The sequence below is a fragment of the Sparus aurata genome, chromosome 15 (genome assembly GCF_900880675.1).
Source record: "Sparus aurata chromosome 15, fSpaAur1.1, whole genome shotgun sequence".
NCBI lineage: Eukaryota > Metazoa > Chordata > Actinopteri > Spariformes > Sparidae > Sparus > Sparus aurata.
In genome coordinates, this window is record NC_044201.1 from 5649852 (window position 1) to 5669147 (window position 19296).

The 19296-nt window shown below is 42.0% G+C and overlaps 1 protein-coding gene across 2 annotated transcripts; it reads right to left on the bottom strand.

Moving 5' to 3' along the window:
• Nucleotides 1-4109: 4109 nt before the first annotated feature.
• comtd1 (catechol-O-methyltransferase domain containing 1) lies at nt 4110-18209 on the bottom strand. 2 transcript variants are annotated; one of them, XM_030441078.1, is made up of 8 exons: nt 18024-18209; nt 8011-8063; nt 6998-7180; nt 6195-6300; nt 5145-5263; nt 4655-4709; nt 4443-4576; nt 4110-4348 (listed from the first exon to the last, which is right to left on the bottom strand). In XM_030441078.1, exons 1-8 carry the CDS (start codon nt 18052-18054, stop codon nt 4196-4198), a joined length of 834 nt encoding a protein of 277 aa, XP_030296938.1. In that variant the 5' UTR covers nt 18055-18209; the 3' UTR covers nt 4110-4195. The 2 variants fall into 2 exon arrangements, with proteins under 2 accessions (XP_030296938.1, XP_030296939.1); XM_030441079.1 differs by lacking the exons at nt 8011-8063; nt 18024-18209 and adding an exon at nt 7218-7352 and having other exon boundaries at nt 6998-7116.
• Nucleotides 18210-19296: the final 1087 nt, after the last annotated feature.

A 19296-nucleotide genomic window follows, 5' to 3' on the forward strand; every position in this document is an offset into this window, starting at 1 on the left:
AAATGTTATTTAACACCCTTTAATGCTGTAAACAATGTTTCCAACTAGTTGTGAACATGCATAACTGCAGTGAATATACAAAGAATAGACACTGAAAATTATAATAATAATCAAAACGGAGACCAAATTCTCAGAACCTCAGAAAATCAACATGAATAGTCATCTGTGTGTGTGTGTGTGTGTGTGTGTGTGTGTGTGTGTGTGTGTGCGCCTCTGTCTCAACCTAAAATGTATGCTTCTGGGTGCATTTTGATAACATTTCCGTATTCTTTTGTAAATCCATCAATAGCTGTTTTCTCAGTGTGAAATACCCCCACCCATTGTCTAGCCCTTGAAATTGAAAACATAAACTGGAGGAACGCTCACCAGCCTTGGAATAGGACACAGGAGTGGCATTGTACAATCAGGCTGGAGTGTGCCTTGCAAACATAGGCATCACATTTGTAGCTAACTTGTTTTATTTATACTCTCTTGGAGGTCTACCTGGTCCAACTCTCTCCATGTGTCCCCAAACACACACTTCCCCCCCAGGTTTGTCATGTCCAGTACAATTCCCTCCATGGATTCTGGTAAAAAGAGTTGGAAGCTGGACTTGTTGTCATCCACACGAGATATTACGTATCGTGTTGGCCATGGCGTCATCCTTACAATGTTTTCCACTCTTGCTCTGCCTCCTCTGTCCTGGGAGGAAGAATACCAGAGCAAGTTGCCACCCTTGGACTGGAATGTCACCTCAGGTACCTCTTCTTCTCGTGCCTCTTCTCCATGTGCCTCTTCCTCTGGAGCCTCTTCATCTGTTGACTGGTCAGTCTCATAAAGGTCTGGATCAAAATCAGGATGGATGTTGTCTTCCATTACTGACACATATTCCTCTATCTCCAGTTAAACTTCCATCTCGTCTTCATCTGATTCAAAAAATCGGTCCAGAGCCTCTATTACAGTAAATTTCCTACTCATAGTGGTCACAGAGTCAAATGACAGAAAGGCACAAATAAAGTTTTATATAGGTTGTCTATGAGAAAATAGTCTACTCTGTAAAGTGTGGTTCACGTGTAGGGATGGGCACATAAGCATGGGAAAGAGATCGTTTCCTATAACAAACACCTAATTGTTGAGTTTGAAATGTGTAAATCGGTATATATTGGGCCTTTGAACAGGTATGATACATTGTTAGGTCTGGAGAATGTGTGTGGCTCCCAGGTGGGCATATAAGCGCGAGAAAGAGACAGTTTCCCATAAATGACATCTAATTCTTCAGTCTGGAATGTATGGTACGCGTGGGGGAATATATACTGTATATGTGTGTGTGTGTGTGTGTGTGTGTGTGTGTGTGTGTGTGTGAGGGTGGGATGATGTTTGTGGTTGTGGATGTAGATGTGTGGGTGTACATGGGGATGTTTTCCATCTAAGGAATGAACATAATCTAGTATTACCCATTCATTTCATATGCCGGTCAGTTTTGACCGGGAACACCATGGGTGTTACAAAATTGATTAGATGACTCAAAATTCGTTGAAAGTGCTGATCAGAAATTTTATATGTTCAAATGCCTAGTGTGGAGGATATCATAAAGCCTCGAGACAATCAGAAGAAAAATAAAATGTTTAGGATCTTATGAAGTTGTAAATCGGTCAGATTTGACCGGAACATCATAGGAGGGTTAATAAGACGCCATTAATTGTACTATCATGATTTTTCAATGTTTAACCTGCTTTACTGCAGTTTGCAGATGACGTGACTTTAACAGCACATATCAATCAGTGTGTCCGACAGATTTAAACTCACGTTTATACAGAAAATACAGCCTGAAGTAATTGGGTTGCTTACAGCCATGCAGAACTCACTTTGTTAAACATATTAACTGTTTTACCATACCACACCATACCATACAATACCACACCATACCATACCATACCATACCATACAATACCACACCATACCATACAATACCACACCATACCATACCATACCATACAATACCACACCATACCACACAATACCACACCATACCATACCATACAATACCACACCATACCATACCATACAATACCACACCATACCATACCATACAATACCACACCATACCATACCATACAATACCACACCATACCATACCATACAATACCACACCATACCATACCATACAATACCACACCATACCATACCATACCATACAATACCACACCATACCATACCATACCATACCATACCATACAATACCATACCATACAATACCAATGGTCACAGACAGTCCAAATCATCAACAACATATCAACTGAAGAGCTTTAATTCTGCATAAAACCATATTATATCAGGTTATCAACCTAAATTCTAATTACTGCTTTTTAAAAGTAAACAAGAAGCTTAAAGTAAGGGCCTTAAACGGTGGTAGCAGCCAACCAAACCATAAGAATTGCCATTCTCCCTCAATGACGCCCCGTAAATATGGTCTGTTCTAATGTAACTTCAAATGTTGACAGTGTCCAAATAACTCTAAAATTAGTCTTTCTTACTATGATAAATATGTTCCACATTCTACAGTGAGGTCTTGCTCATTGCTAATTCATTAACATGTGAAGTTTTTCCTCACTCGAATCGAGGGTCTAAGGACAGAGGATGTTGTTCACTGTACAGATTGTAAAGCCCACTGAGGCAATGTGATTGTGATTTTGGGCTATATAAATAAAATTGATTTGATTTGATTTTGATTTTGTAGAACCTGTGTGGATTAAGAGTTAGACCATAGTGAGTAAGACATGAGTAAGACCTTACTCAAGTAGTAATTAGGGGGTTATTTAGAGAAACCTCTCGTAATTAAAGTCATGCAGGATAAGTTGTTAATTAGGTGCTTTTTAATGACTAATAATGAGCAAATAGATATGCTATTATGCAAGTAGTAAATGGTAATATGTGTACCCAATATAGAGTGTTACCGTACCTTTTAACACCACTATGTCTGCTTAAAGTACGCTGTGCTGATTATATGTCTGTACTTTTCAACTAGTAGCATTAGAAAGCAGGACTTTTACTTGTTATGGAGTTGTGCCATTTTCTGATTACATTGTAATAATACAGTCAGAACAGAACAGCAGTATATTCTCTAACAGACGTTCAACGTGCTTGTGACTTTTACTTGTGACAAAATATTTCTGCATTGTAGTGTTCTTACTTTTACTCAAAGAGATGATCTGAGTATTTCTTCCAGCACTGTTTCATGTTTTAATTTAATGCCAACATGCAGACTCTGTCTTTTTTCCTGTTAAGCTCATTAAAAATTATTTTCGCGCCCATAGGTGTAACACGTTCACATGTTGTGTTATTTTAGCTTATTTCAACTGTTCTGTGCCATCTCATTACATGTTTCTTGAAAGCATTAAATCATGTTAATAATTTGTCCTGCTGCCATTTGGCTGGTAAATAATTTAAAAACACCAAATTTGATGCAACACTCATGTTGTGTGTGCGTTTCATGGCTGTACATAAATACTGTAACATCTCAGGCCATTGGAGACTTGAATAATACTCTTACAGGTTGCACCCTTGCGGCCATCCTTGCAGCATGTTTTTAAAGAAAGGGAGTTCTGCTCGCCTTCAGCTGCTATGATCCCTGGAATGTTTTATATTCAACCTATAGTTAAAGTGTAATGTTTTACCATCTAGATCACAACAACAAGACACTTAGCAGTCTGGTGACACACACAAATAAAGACTGTTGTGTTTGTCTCACTTTAAAGAGCTTAATTGGAACTTCTTTACATGCCTTCCCTCTTTGTTTTATTTCACTTGTGTTATTATGGCGTTTCAGCTGTTGTGGTCTCGGTATAATGTAGCTACAAACAGAGCTGATCATGTAAACAAACAACAATACATATTTCATGTTCTGTTACAAAGAAAAGCAAACCACTATTTTTAAATGGTTATCTGATCCTGAGCTGCAGCTATGTGATATTTATTGATTTAGGAATAATGTCATTTTGATGCTTGAAACCATGTGTTTGGCTTTTCTACCAGCATTTTTGTGATTGCCATCCTTGTAAACATAGAGAGGGACTTGTAATGTTTATTGTAATGATTGTTGTAGTTGACAAAAATCACAGCGGGCAATGAGTCCACAGAGTTTTTTTTTTTTTATTTAAATTCAATATCAAAAGCAACATTATGTTTAAATAGATGTAACTTTTATATCGTAGTTATTTTAGCGTTTGATGGCAATGGTCAGCCCGTCGCCCACAGTGAGCATGCTCAGATCGATCCTCTCGTCCTTGTGCAGCTTCTTATTGAGAGCATCCAAACCCTGCGAGGTGACGTCAGCAGGAGCCGGATTCACAACCTTTCCGCTCCACAGCACCTTGAAATACGTTTAAAAAAAAAAACTGTTACACTCTGTTCACAGTCTAAACATGCTTTCTAAAAAAAGCTTTAGTTGTGTGAGACGTGCTTACATTGTCAATAGAAATGACGCCCCCTTTTCGTATGAGCTCAAGGGACTTCTCATAGTATCTGTCATAGTTGAATTTATCAGCATCGATGAACACAAAGTCAAAGGTTCCCGCCTCCCCGCCTGCTATCAGTGCATCTTAAGGTACAGAGGGAAAAGTTAATTACAGTAAAAGTTCTTTAATTAGAAATTATGACAAAGATGAAAAGCACTTACCCAGTGTCTTCATGGCTATTTCATGCTGTACATTGATCTTGTTTTCAACTCCGGCCTGTACAAAAAGGTTCAGTTGTGTCACTTGAGAGTTGTGCATAGATTTAAAGTGTTTATTTTCTTCTTTCTTTAATTGTTTTCTAAAGAGAATGTTTGGCCAGGCTAAAACAGGGATTGATTTCCTGTTTGGCTTTGCATCTTTATGTGACACCGCTTCCTGAGCAGACACCTTTTTTATTCGCCAGCAGCATTAAGTGAGGACGTATTGACAGGAGGTGGATGCAGAGCATGCTGTCAGCTGCACAATCTCACTCTGACAGAAGCAACAATCAATCTTACTAAACTTGCAGAGTGCCAAATTCAAATGTTGCACTAGTGCCAGGTTGGGTAGTACAACCTGTTCTATTATGGATTTAAGATTGAAGGTTTGAACAGTGGCTATATGGATGATTGAATGTGAGTCATGCTGTTTAGAAAGAGGAAATTCTCTCACCTCCTTAAAAAACGGTTTGGCAATGTTCACATAGGTTTCTTCTATTTCACAAGCCACCACAACTCCATTAGTTGGCATGGCCAATGCCATGCTCAGTGCATTGTAGCCTGTGTACATCCCTGCAGAATATAATCAAATAGATGTAGTGAGAAAAATTTATAAAATTTGTCTCCAAAATGTGCAATGGAAATATAAAGGAGCACAAACTCTTCTTTTCATGACAGAATAAACAAACTGACATTAAAGGACAACACAACTTCATACTGTTTCACTTTGTTTATATGAGGCGGATCCTGCCAATGTTTTAGCTTTAAACAGTGTTCTGGGACCTTATTTTCCACTGAGAAGAGCTTGTTTATTCTCTTATGGAAAAATAATAATATTAAACAATATTTCTGAGTTTGCACTGTTACCTCATTAATATGGTGAATGTTAAAAATATGAGCTATTTATAATTTATCCCAAACTACATAGGGTCCCTTTAAATAGCAGAAAATGGAAATACTCATGTATAGTACAGCATTGGAGTAAATGCACTTAGATGCATTCCATCACTTACTATTGCATATTTAAAAAAAAAATAGTATAATCTTTAGACAGAAAACAAAGGACATTATCATCATTCCTTATGTTGCTGGAATATCTGAGAAACTCAGCAGGATCTTTCATCACTTCAAACCTAGCAACACGCTCAGGCAGAAACGTGTCCATCCTAACAACAAAACGCCCAGGCAAAAGCAGAGTAATGTAGTTTATGCTGTTCAGTGCAGCCAAGACTGCACAGATTTGTACATTGGGGAGACAAAACAATGTCTCCATAAACAAATGGCACAAGACAGGATGACCAACTCCTCAGGTCAAGACTCTGCTGTCCACTCACATCATTCTGAAGGAGAACAATAATTCCTTTGAGGACAACAACGTAAACATCTTGGCAAGAGGAGACTGATGGTTTGAAAGAGGAGTTAAAGAATCCATTTATGTCAAAATGGAACAACCGTCTTTGAACAGAGGAAGTGTCCGACAATATTACTTATATCACCCACCTACCAATCTCAATAGCTTTAGTTGCATTTATCAGTCTGATGAGATTTGCCATAAACTGTGCTTGTTCACTTGCAACCATCATGACACTCCACTGGTCTTCAAGGGTTCTCTGAAATGAAGAGATAAACTAGTTTGGTATATATCACTGTATTGTGTTACTTAAAGGTTAAAAAACATTTCCTGGTGCTGCCCCTTAGCTTGCATGGAGCTGTGTAGGGTTCTTTGGCACTATGCCGCTCTCTAGTGGTCAACAAATATACTGCTCATACTTTTAAATTATTGACAGTTGTGATTATGTTTTGTTTTGTTTCAAGTTAGTTGTTGTACGGATAGGAAAGATGATCAAATATACATATGACACAAAACACAAACTAAACACATCAAATTCTGAACAGGTGTGTCTTCAGCTACTTCTTGAAAGTTTCTTGAGAGTGTTCCCTGATGGTTCATCCGGTGGCAGTGAGATCCAAACTTTGGAAGCGCCAAACTTCAAAGCCACAATCATCTTTAGTTTTTAGCCTGGAGCGCCAGGTGACAGACCAGCGTCGGTCTGACCTAAATAACTGCTGGTGGCCTCTGCATGTTGATCAATGTTGGCAGCCTGCCCATGTTAAACTAAAGGTGATCAGAAGAGCTTCGTAGGGAACACGTTTAAAGATATCAACTTGGCTGCAACATGGGAACTTGGGTCCGAGCAAGACCAGTAAGAAGGGTATTGCAGCATTAAAATATGTATGAAATGAATGCTACAGTCATCGCCTTCATATCAGAATGAGACATTAGGGCAGAGTTGTTGGTTTTCTTACCAGCCTTAGTTTGGTGAGGACCGGATGCTCCCTCAGTGAGTTGTTAACAACATACTGCAGCACGGCGTCGTCCTTCCCTTTGCTGTGGCTCTTCCCAACAAAGGCAGACTCTCCCACACCTGAGCGAGGAGGAACAGAGCGGCAGCAGCTGCCATTACCGCCAATCCGAGAAACGTCTGTCACCTGCCAGATGATAGACAAAACCAAATCCACCTCTTACCTGATAGTACAACAGCAAGCCCAACACAAAACAGCATTTTAATATCTGCAGCCATTGTTCTCTGGGCTTTGTTAACGAACGCTTGGACAGTTCTAGATTAAATCCACTGAATCTCTGTGTGTCAGTCCTTTTTGTACAGTGTGTGTTTGCTTTGTCTGACCTTTGAGAGGGAGGCTCAGCTTATTGATTTGTGACCGACACATATTACAAAAGCAGGGACATTTCTGAAGGATAGACAGTAATTATAATACACATATGATACCATGAAATATTTTGATATCAAACAGTACAGTTCATCTTTATTTATTACTATTTTTTTAAAATAACAATAATCTGATTGAATTACTGAAAATCCCAGTAGAGTGACCAACACTGACCCAATTTGTTCTTTTTATTTGCTGTGAATCTCAAAATACCCCAGACAGTCTGTCAGCTCTTTTGCAATCCAAACAAGCACTTTGAACAGTTTTATCTGTCTTCCTAAATGTAAACTACTACTCAGTGCTGTATCTCAGCGCAATTCAAGAGTGAAATGTAATGTCTGGGTATTTCGCAAGATAGTTTGCTCCTTCCCAAAGTGTATATTCCTGCGCGAGGAGTTGAAAACCATGACAAACACTCTCCAAATGTGACAAACTGATAAAAGAAATGGCTCAGCTTTAGTTTGAAATTGTTCTCAGCTGAAGGGCGTGAGACTGTAACTCTCTACTTCTGTGTTCAGGAAGTATGCAAAACAAAAAAAAAAAAAAAAAAAAAACTACTGAGATGTGTTTGGGGTTCAAACAGGTCTTACCCTCATTTCTTTCCAACTCCTTACAGTCCTCTGCTGACTAACAACACTGCCTCCTAGTGGTAGAAGGGTGAAAGAGGATTTCTCTGGTGTGGTCTTCGGTGTTTTTCCATGATTACAGTGATTAAATGTGCTTCTTTTAAGACGTGCATATTTCCAAAGGTCTGTAGACATGTGACTTTTCATGGCAAAGTATAGAGAGGTTAGCAAGGCAAGAAGAACGACAGTTTAAGAACTAATGTGACTGCTGAATCTCAGACACATACAGTTGTCATTTGCTTTCAGTTTCTTTTGCTTGGGTATCAAATCCAGGGTTGTTTCATGAGCAGTGATCAGCGCTTCTATGCAATTCAGCGGTGAGTTCTTGGGCTTATGGTCTTTGTGAGTATTGCAGGCGATGTCATTTAGACTACGGGAATGTAACTAAGTACATTCAAATACTGTGCTCGCGTACAATTTTGAGGTATTTGTACTTTACTTGAGTATTTCCATTTAAAGCGTTTGCACAATTTGGAGGAAAAAAATATCACAGTTCACCCCACGCCATCAATCTGAGAGCTTTCGTTACTCCTTTGCAGATTCAGATTATCAATATGAAGTACAAACCAACAAATACACTCTGATATGTTATTAAAGGTCAATGGAGTAACGGAAATTAGCTCCACTTTTACATGCAGCAACATTAAAGTCATGTCCACATGAATACATCCACAATTATAAAACAATCATATAATAAGCGCTCACACAAGCAAGAATGAGACGGGAGACTGAGCAGGCTTTGACAGAAACAGCTTTGTTACTGTGAGTGAGTTTTCTCTGCGTTTGCTGCTGTGAGATACACATTATTCCATTCATACCATTACTGGCACTCGTGTGGCTGTGTTTTGGTATAAAAAAACTGGACTCTCAGATGCAGAGGGGAGAGGTCAGCATGAGCACCTTATCCTGCCAATCTGCCAGCAACGGTGACAAAGTGGTGACATCAGAGCAGAGCTTGTATGAGTGTATGAGTGCTGCATTAAACAGACTTTAAAAAACTAACACACCTCCTCTTTAATATATGAAATCAGGTTTTCACAAACTTTACAGGAAGAATGTATCCGCTTCTTTCTGTCAAACCTGATTGTTTTTTTGGTTTCTTTTTAAACATGTCACATGTTCTTTGAGCTCATCTGTGAAGCAGGCAAGGTTTAATGAGCACTGCTTTGTCGAGAGAGAGAGGGAAAGGCAGAGAAAGAGAGAGAGAGAGAGACTGGTGGAGTGTTTTCATGAGCCACACTTTAGATCATCTCGCCTCGCAACTTCAAAAAATAGGGAACAGGGAAGACGGTCGCCGGGAATGTTCAAAAAGGAATTTTGGGGATGTGAGTGGGATGCGAGGTCTCTCCAAGGACACAGGGCTTCCTGTGTCTATTCCCTAATTAAGAATGCACGGATACAAACAAAAACACGCCGCCGACAAGAACACATCAATTAAATGAGCTGTGACACGGCCTGTCTCCAAAAAAAATGTTTGAGTTGTGACGAGGAGAGGAAGGGGATGTCTCGGAGTGCGCGCACAGTTCTGCTGAGGTCCTCTCGCTTAAAAATGAGATGCCGTGTTTTTCCACCATCTCTCTCCAGCTGCTCCGGGCCTCTGCTTATGTGACGCTAATTGTTTCTGCTACTTGTGCCAAGTACCTACTCTTCCCCGGCACATTCTACAGACAGGCCCTGGTCCCTCAGCTGCTTTTTGTGTCTGTTTAAGGAATGAAAAAATGTGTGCTGCCATCTGCAGCGAGCGCACCACTGTTCCTCCTCCCGGCCGTGACTGTCAGAGTGCCACAATGACACACATTCACACGCTCTCTCGGAGGTGGAAAGAAAGTGTGTGGTGGAGAAACAAGAAAACAAAACTTGACACGTACAACCGCTAATATGAAACAAAATAATTCAGGAGGTTCCTGTTTTGATGCATTTAAGCGCGTGGAGGGGGGAGGACACTGACGGAAAAAAAAAAGGTTTTTTAAATTTTGCAAAGCATGCAGAGGAGACTGGCAGGTATAGATTTTAAAACCAAGCCTGCCTAATCTGGTCTGCATGTGATTTTTCGAGCACTTAAAACTCCTGGAACACCTCAACTTTTAGGCCTTTCAGCGCTCCTGAGCCCATTCTATCTGCATGTTCCCTTTACTGTGTTGTCTAGTACCTACACATGAACAGCAAGTGGCAGTGTTGTTTAGCTAATCCACACTCCGCTCCATGCAAACACTCATGGCACAAAAGACAGCCAGGCCTTCACTCCGCCTGTCTGGGAACTAATATCACTTTTCCTCTTGTTGAATTGACCTGCGACACCATCACAGAGTACACGCAGGGCGCACACATATTGACACGCTTGTAATGCCACATGGCTGTTACATCATCTGTGTTTCGATCACAGGGAGACTTGCTTCCTCCCGCGCTCTCTTAATAGCAGCAGTCAGCTTGGCATCGTCTCAGCAGGCAGATAAGCGCGCATGAATATTAAGTGATGCTAATCACAATGGAGAGACCGACGTCAAAACGACTGACAGACATTTCTCCGCATTCAATTGACATCCTCAGATTTGTCCTCCGTCTGACAAGCGGCGTCTCCCGACATGACAAGTCTGTTTAAACCTTCCGGAAGAGGCTCGCACGCGTGCGCATGCACCGGCACACACGATTAGAGATGCACTGACACTGATTTCACTCAAACTGGGCCACTGTGCTGCTGTGCAAGACCCAAACGTGTGCTTCTAGAGTAGACACCGAAAGAGCATCAGTTTATGTAGGCCACTCGGAGGGTTGCTGAATGTAGATGAGGATATGGCAAAAATATTCCCCCCCCCCCAAAAAAAAAACTGCTTTTCACTCATGAAAATCTGGATTTATCGCCGCTGTGTGAGTATTTTGAATGTCTAGGATAAGCCTTTCAATTCATTATCATCCTGTCTTTGTGTCTTCGAGGCGCACAGAACAAAACAGAGGATCTGCTTCAGGAGAAAGCCGAAAAAGAAAGATGAATGGCAGGTGTGCTTGTTTGACTTTCAAATCACCTCAGCATCTATACTATTAACCCAGCGCGTAAATAAATACAGAATTCAATTTCCATGGAGTCAAGCGATAAGTTGACAGTCCTCAAAAAGATCAAACAGGCTGCTTCGGGGCACGTGAGCCACGGTGAAGGAAAGCCTTGGGTGTATGAAAGGTGTTGACACCCTGAGCAAGCCACAAGAAGAGACAAATGTCACATCCTCAGAAACAATTACTGGGTGAGCCACTGGTTTTCTAAGCCAGCAGGTCTCCTAGCTGCAGTCGGAGCCAGGGGAAGGATGCTCCGTCTTTGTAGCGGCGCTCGGATGCTGAGATTTTAACTGCCCCCTTCCCTTTCACACCATGTTCCTCCTCCGGTGCAGAGAGTCACATTTTTATCCGCTCATCATCTCCACAAAGACAACTCTGCCTCAGCGACTGTCCGGACTCTCTATATCCTCTCTTCCTATTAGTCTCACTCTCATCTGACTGCCGTGTCCCATTGTGACCGCACTTGAGGCGCTAATGATAATGTTATAACCCCCGACCAATTTGCCACAGCAATCAGACTCACTTAATTGAGTTGATTATGAGCCCTCTGTCTGAGATGACCCCTCCGGACTCGAGAAAAGGGAGCGGAGGGAGAGATGGAGGGTGAGGAGGCAGGGATGGATTTCTTCAGGCGTTCCATCACTGTGCAGGAGTCGCATGGGATATGACTGTTTGGAGGCATGAGCAGAGGCATATGTGTGTGTGTGTGTGTGTGTGTGTGCATGTCCGTGACAATTCTTCGAGATGGCGTGTTGGGAGAGCAGACCTTCGGGGAGGTGTAAAGGAAGAGAGGGGTGGGACAGTGGCTGCAGGAGGGGGAGGGAGGAGGAGGAGGAGGAGGAGGAGGAGGAGGGCTCAGGGTTTTGAAATCACAACACACCCTCTGTAATAGAGCCAGACACACACCACATCTGAAGTTAATCCAATCAGGAAAAGACACACAAACATAAGGTCAAGAGCAGCTTGTATTAGCGCGATGATGTCAGAGAGAAGTGGTGTAGTTAATTGACTTTCAGCGTGTTGCAGAGAGATAGAGCGCTGAAGGGGAGCCGAGGGTTTGCAGCCGGTCCATGTAAAATGAAGGTCGGATGAGTCTTTCATGAGCACGGCTGAAATCTCAGAGTAACTTTTGAGCATTCTGCTGTGATTTCACTGCTAATTCAGGGCAGTTGTTTACCGTTCAGATTGTGGCCCCCTCATACAGGCTGTGTCTACGCGCGGCCCCTCTCGAGACGCGGGCCGGGCATTAGCATCAATATTCTTTTGGTATCAGTTTTATCTGCAGCAGTATTGGAGAAACGTCAAGCACCAAAAGCTTCACATGTCTGCTCGGATTTGTTATCATGTTTACTCATTTATTGATCATGCAAGTTTTTTGATTTAATCAGTATTTCGGTCAAGTGCTTGTTAGTTGTCAGTGTAGTCGCTTGTTTGTGTTTGGACAACATTTAATGTGGCTCCTTTTCTGAAATAAATGAAATAAAATAATAAAAAAACGTGTTCATGGAGAGACATAGGTTTATACTGCATATAGGATGCGTTCCTTGCTGTCCTCTCTATTCATATTTTATTTAATTTATTTATATTTGTCTTCAATTTTAAACAACCGGTGGTGCTCATGAAAATCTATCTATGTGACTTTAAATCTAAGGTTTTATAAGTTAGTTCACCTTATTTTTAATAGTGTTTGTGCGTTACTTTGGGTGTGTATAATTTGGGATATTGTGCACAAACTCAACAAAATATATAACAAAGGTCTGGTCATTCTAATTTTCAAATATAAGTAAAAATAATAATAATTCAGCTTATGACTGAGAGTGCAATGTCATTTTGCTTTGGATGCTTTAGTTCATTCCTTCCTGAATAGTCTTCTTACACACCACGCTCTGACTCTGCCGCACGACACACTGCAGTAGTGCTCACACCAAAAGTGCATAAACGGAGTTTTGCATCTAAATGTGGAAACGTGTTTTTTTATTCCCGAGTATAACATTTGGGGACAACCGTGGCGGGGCTGCGCTGAGATTTGTACTGTTTCATTTACTGTAAAACAGGACACACTAATAAGGGACACAGAGCACAATGCCGTAATATACGGGGATGGAAGGCAAATGTGCTTTTGAGAGCCAAGGATACTGGTCCCTTTCATAGGCGACTTGGTTCCACCCATGATCGAATGCAACATTCCAAAAGGACTATTTACTCTTTTCATTTCCTCTTGTGTATTACAGACGAAAGAGCGTGTGGCTTGCTGTATGAAAGCAGGGCCTGGCCTAATGTTGCATGAAGACCATGGTGAATTCATATTGATGGGAAAGCAGCCTCTGAAGCCCAGCAGCCATGATTTTTTCATAAGCCACCGGGAACAAGAAGTCAGTCAGCTGACAGGTGCTAACGCCGCCAATTGTGCCGTGGATAAGAGATGGGACATGGAGAAAAGAGGGAGAAAGGGAGAGAGAAAAGGAAGGCAACAAGCGGCTCCTCTTTTCTAAGAGCTTCCGCGTGCAGAATGTGTACGTGCTGCGCTGTGTGTGCTCCCTGCGCCCTGTTCCCCTCTATAGCTGGAGAGGATTTTACGGAGGAGACTGTGTAAACACCAGAATGCATGTCAAATATGATGAGTCTTGATAGCTGTAAAACATACCCAAGGACTGCTCCTCACTTATTATCTACAACCAGAGCCCTGGAGCTATGTCTGCATCCTTCTGCCTTCCCTCCACGCATGTCGCGCCACAAGTCCCTCTCTGGAAAGCATTGATTATTTTGGCATGAGCCAGGGAGAAAGAGAGGTGTGATTTCTTTTGTGTTTCCTCAAGAAAAAAAAAAAAAAGAAAAAAAGAAAAAAAATCAGCAAAAATAAATATTTTTGTGAGCATGGTGCAGCCACGAGAAAAATATGAGCACATCGGGGAAGAAATAAAGATGATGGATTTGCTAGCTGACATGTGCGTATGCTTTGTGTGCCTTGTGTCGAGAGTGTGTGCGTTTGGGCTCTGCAGAGTTTCCGGCCGCTGCAATTGCTGCATTGTTTGTTTGGCTCGTGCGCGTGTTGTTTTCTGAACTGTGCGTGTAGAACAGTATCATCCGTGTGTAATTGCGCATCTCTGAGTGTTTGGTGTGTATGTAAAAGGAGCGGGATGGGCGCGTGCTGCAGAGAGCGGCCGAAAAACCTGCAGGCAGTGTGAGGCTCCAGGGAACCACTTGAGATTGCAGGCAGAGGGACTGATAAGGCAGCTAGCCATTCATCAGGCCAAATGAAGGCAGTAAAGTTGACTGGAGGAGCCCAGGCATCGCCCCAGGATGGCAGTCGGCGTCTCAGCGGAGACCTGTGACTAACACATGTGAGCAGGCGTGCGTGCATGTACATACACACACAACTAGCTGAAGAATGGGGGAAAGGAGGTAGGATGAATGGGCTGGGAGGAGGTGTAGGATTCGGGAGCAGGGGGATAGAAGTGTAACAGACCTTCAGGAGCAGAGGCCCCATCTCCTCAGAGCTACACCCAGCGACTTAGGCTCCTGTCTGGGGTACATGTGGACCGCTCTGCTCGGAAAACATCCATCAGACAGATATTACTGTAATCCAGAGGTGATACATTAGCTCGGGTGCCGGGGGGACAGTGTGTGGCTGTGATGGAGCTCCCTGTCGTTGTCACGGGGGCCTCTCAGAGAGAAAACCGCTGCTGCTGCTGCTGCTCAGCGCAGCACAGCTAACACTTTCCTGCTTTATGCCACTGTTTGAATTTATTCCATAGTAATGCTCTTTGTATTTCATTCTTAATCACACCACCCAGAGGATGGAGACATATTTCCACCGAAGAAAGTGCTGGGAAGTTGCACACTTATGAAAGCAATACATTACTTAAGCACTTAGGCCAGCCAAAGAGGAGAGATGAAGCTACTTTAGAGTGTTGCTGCTGTGTTTATAAGACTATATTAGTGTCTCACTGGTGCTTTGATAGAGCTTGTACCATCAATTTGCACAAAGACTCTATCTTTGCTTACATAAATCCCACCTCGGGGTTATTATGAATCTGATTTATTTGCTCCGCTTATGTTTATTATTGTGTTTTATGGTTTATATTCTGTGTTAAACGCCATCAATAGGACTGCAGAGCATGTGTGTCTCATCCTGCGAGGGATGAAAATGGTTTATGGAGCTGTGAGTGCCAATAAACACGCAGCCACAGCCTTTTGGATGTACATCTTTAATGTTTTATGCATGATGAACTCAATAGTTTAGCACAGGTTCAAGGCCAAATGGTAAGCGCTGACAGGACTTCCCGAAGGCAGCTACAAACTGCAGACGCGGGACGGAGATTGAGCTGTGTGCTGGAGAAGGGATCCTGTCATATTTCGTTGTTCTGTCTGAGCGTGCACCTGCCAAGCAGACGCAGCGAAGGAAAAGCACGAGCCAAACTGAAGCGGCAGGAGAAGGTCAAAAGCTCCTTCTCCGCCTTCCGCGTCCAGTTGCGATCTGGTCGTCTGGACACAGTCATCCTGATGCTGTCTGAGGTGTGGTGAGGAAACTGTAGGCCATATGAGCGATCTGTCACAAACAAGAAGAAAAGCAGACAGTCGACCAAGGACAGCAGGACAGATTGATGTCATCAACGGAGCAACATAAGGTGACTTACTCTCTTCAAAATGCTCTGCTCTGGCAATAATAAGGGAAAAAAGGCAACCAGTGTGCGACTTTCTTTTAACAGATCACTGCTCAGTCGCTCATGATATTGATCATTGGAAATACCCGACTGTGCCGCTCTCTATTCAGACGTTTCTCCTGCTGAAGCGCTCTGGATGCGCGACTAACCGTACAAACGTGCTCTTTTGAATGATTTGCCACTTGGAGCAGCGAAAAATGGCCGAAGGAAAGCAAACAACGAAAATCATTTGAGCTTCTGTTTGTACTGGGAACAGTCGTGTAGCATTCCTTGACTGCACTGTGTGCTTTCTCCTTTGGGTTAGGGTTGTGCTGGTATAACCTTCTAAATAAGGCATTTGTTAATAACATTAAGACATTATAGGTGCACTATGTAGTTTTCGAACACACACTCAGAAAGGTAACATTTACAATGTCAACTAGAGTGCTGTTTGAACGTAGAGAGGTGGCTAATCTGAAAAGTCTTTCAAATATAAACAGTTTGAAATGATGTCATGCTTTTGATTGAATTTCTTGCACAAGACTACATAGTGCACCTTTGACAGGACCATTTGGTTTTATTTTATTTCATTTTGAGACCACAACCTCTATTTTGCAAAAAATAAAATGTAATTGTATATGCAGTCATTTTGAGAATTTACATATATTTTGATAAAACTATTACAACTAAAGAGTTGTGTGTGACCCTATACTTATGACTTACTTAAATTTATAAATGATGGCTGATTATCAAGTAATAATAAAGAACCCCATGTCTCTTTAAAAATAAATATAGGCATTATTTCACCCTATTTATTTACTTTCCCAGTTATGCTTTAATCAATATTTATATTTACGCATCCTTATTACTGCCTATTGGTTGCTATTGAATGCATATTGGCTTTTGATTTTGGCACTTTTGGCCTCCATAGGGGCCAAGATAAGGAAAGGGCTAAAAAGACAAGGCAGGTTCAACACTGCACGAGAATATAAACCAACCAAAAGCATTTAGCACACTGGCAACATGAAAGTTGTTCTGCAGCTTTCTACAGATCTATACAGTATTTATGAAATTATTTTTAACCTTTGATAAAGGCTTTGGTTACAATCTATAATCCTGTTATTAAAGGTACAGTATTTTGGAACTGGCCAGCTGTCAAATTTAGTGTGGGCAATTTTTGACTGTAGCTGCTTTTAGCTAGTTAGCCTGATTAGCCGTGCATATAGTGGTCCAGACTGTAAACCAAGGGTTACATATTGCACCGGAATACAGCACTGTGGAACCAAAAGCACCAAAATGAGCAGAATAAAATGGAACGATAGAGAATGCAATCTCTCTTTCCAAACATTTACCAACATTCATATGCAATGCACTCAGAGGACTGTCATATCACTTCAGCATTTTTTTTTTTTTTTTTTTATTATTTACTTTGCTTCAAGGCCAGGTGAGAATGATCGTCTCCATCATAATTCACAGACCCAGATTTCACAAAGTTTATATGCCAGGTGTAAATGAGAGAACGTGTGGATTTCCTCGTGTTTCCAACCTAGCGCCTGTCTCTGCTGTGAGTGAGTCTTTGATAGCTGTTACACTGCGAGACAGACAGGCCTGGGCCAAGACGATGGCATCAAAAAGCCGACGATTGACAGCTACTGACAGCCATCTTCCTCCTAAACACACTTCAGGTCCCCTGCGCTGCCTCTCCTCCCCCTTCCCTCTGTCTTTTCTCTCTCTGTCGGGGGAAATTGAGGAGACTCAGAGATAAAGAGAGGGATGTCGTAAACTGGCACCTGTCATCATGTTTTGTTTTGGTCAGGGCACAGAGAACATTCGTAAAGTTTTAAAAGACATTTTGAAGGATTTTGTACTTTCACAGCTACAATTTGAATCTCCAGATGATACCCGGCTCCTCATACTGATTTATGATGGTGATGGTTAAACAGAAATATTTGTGTGTGAGGAGTCTCACAAGCTCAAAGGCTTGACAACTTTCCACACACACAATCAAACTGTAATTACTTTTTTGACATTAATTTGGCTAAATTTGCTGTGACAAAGTATTTACTGCTGGTATTTAGCCCTCTTAGTTTTGTTTTCCAAGACATGCCACCTCAATGTGAAATGCTGTCACCGAGACAGAGATGCCTGACGTGAAACACAAAGAAAGTGAGATCTTTGGCAGGCAGATATGCACATGCGTGCACGCACGCACATTCAAATCACAGCAAATTGCACGTCGCGCTCATGCTCGCATCCGCGCAAACACGCACCTAAACAGGGACGCACCTGGATTTCTCAGGTTGTTGCTGTGTTTCATCAGCTTCAGTGGGAGCCAGTGCTTCCTTCAACCTGTGGCGCCATTATCTCCTGACACACTTATCCTCCTCTAAATGATTTCTCTTCATCTCCTGCGAGTCACCTAATCAAAGTTGAAAGCTTAATGCCATTCAGAGATCCCACTGCTTTCAACCGCATTCACTGTCATTATGAGAATGAATGGCGGCAGCTGAGAACTCAGATGTTCTTTCACATCGTGACGGAGAGTCTCTTAATGTGTCTTGTGATCTTTACCGTCGCTGCCTCTGACTGAAGGCCTTGGCTGGTGACTCGACTAATCATGTTACTCATCTTACACATTGCATTTGGGTTCTGTCTGTGCTCCGCGTCTCCCTTTCTCACCCGCTCTCTGTCTCATCGAGATCATTAGTGCATGTTAAAAAAAGAGCGCAGGAAGAAGGGAAATATAAAGTTTCACTCAAGTTGAAGGCAGCGGTCTCATCGTGGAACGCTGTGAGCAGCCTAATAAGACGGGAGTTGTCAAGCTTCTCAGCGGACGATGAGGACTCTGGAAACCAGGCGCGGATCTTCTCAAATGTTGCTGTATTGTAGCGTGTCAGCACGGTGGAAACAAAAAAACAAACCACAGAAGGCTGACTTATTTCGAGCTGTTTACGAGGATTATGTTCAAGGTATTTCCGCGTTTCTGGTGTTCCACAAACAAGATCGCATTGTACCGAAGCAACTCAAATGATCTCCAGTGTGACACGTAATTAGTTTTTTCGAGGTCGTCATGTTTTTTTGTTGAGTGGAGGTGTTGACGTTCCCCGGCGCAACTCCGCAAGTTCGTCATTGGCTTGTCACGGCTGTAGTATCTCCTCCACAGTGGGAATTTATTTAGAGAGACTTTTTTTTTATTGAAAGAACCTATCACCAGCCGCATTTTTACAGAGTTATCTTCCAGATGTGCCATCGTGACGACGGGATGACATCTCCATCTCACCCCTAATCCGCAGCCGTCTGCTCGCTGTGTTTGCTTAGGTTTTATATGTGTTTACAGAGAATGTAATTACCTCTTTTAGACATGCAGCTGTTAGAAAAACTGATTTTATGGATCATGGCCGTTGCCAAAAACTGAAAGCACCCTGGGCTTAATTTGTCAATTATTAAATCATAATTACATTTTCTTTGAAGCCATTAGCTACAGGGGGTTTAACAATCCTTTTGTGTCAGGCCTCTAACTTTTTCAGCGCTTTTCCACAAAGGAGAAAAAAAGAAAAAA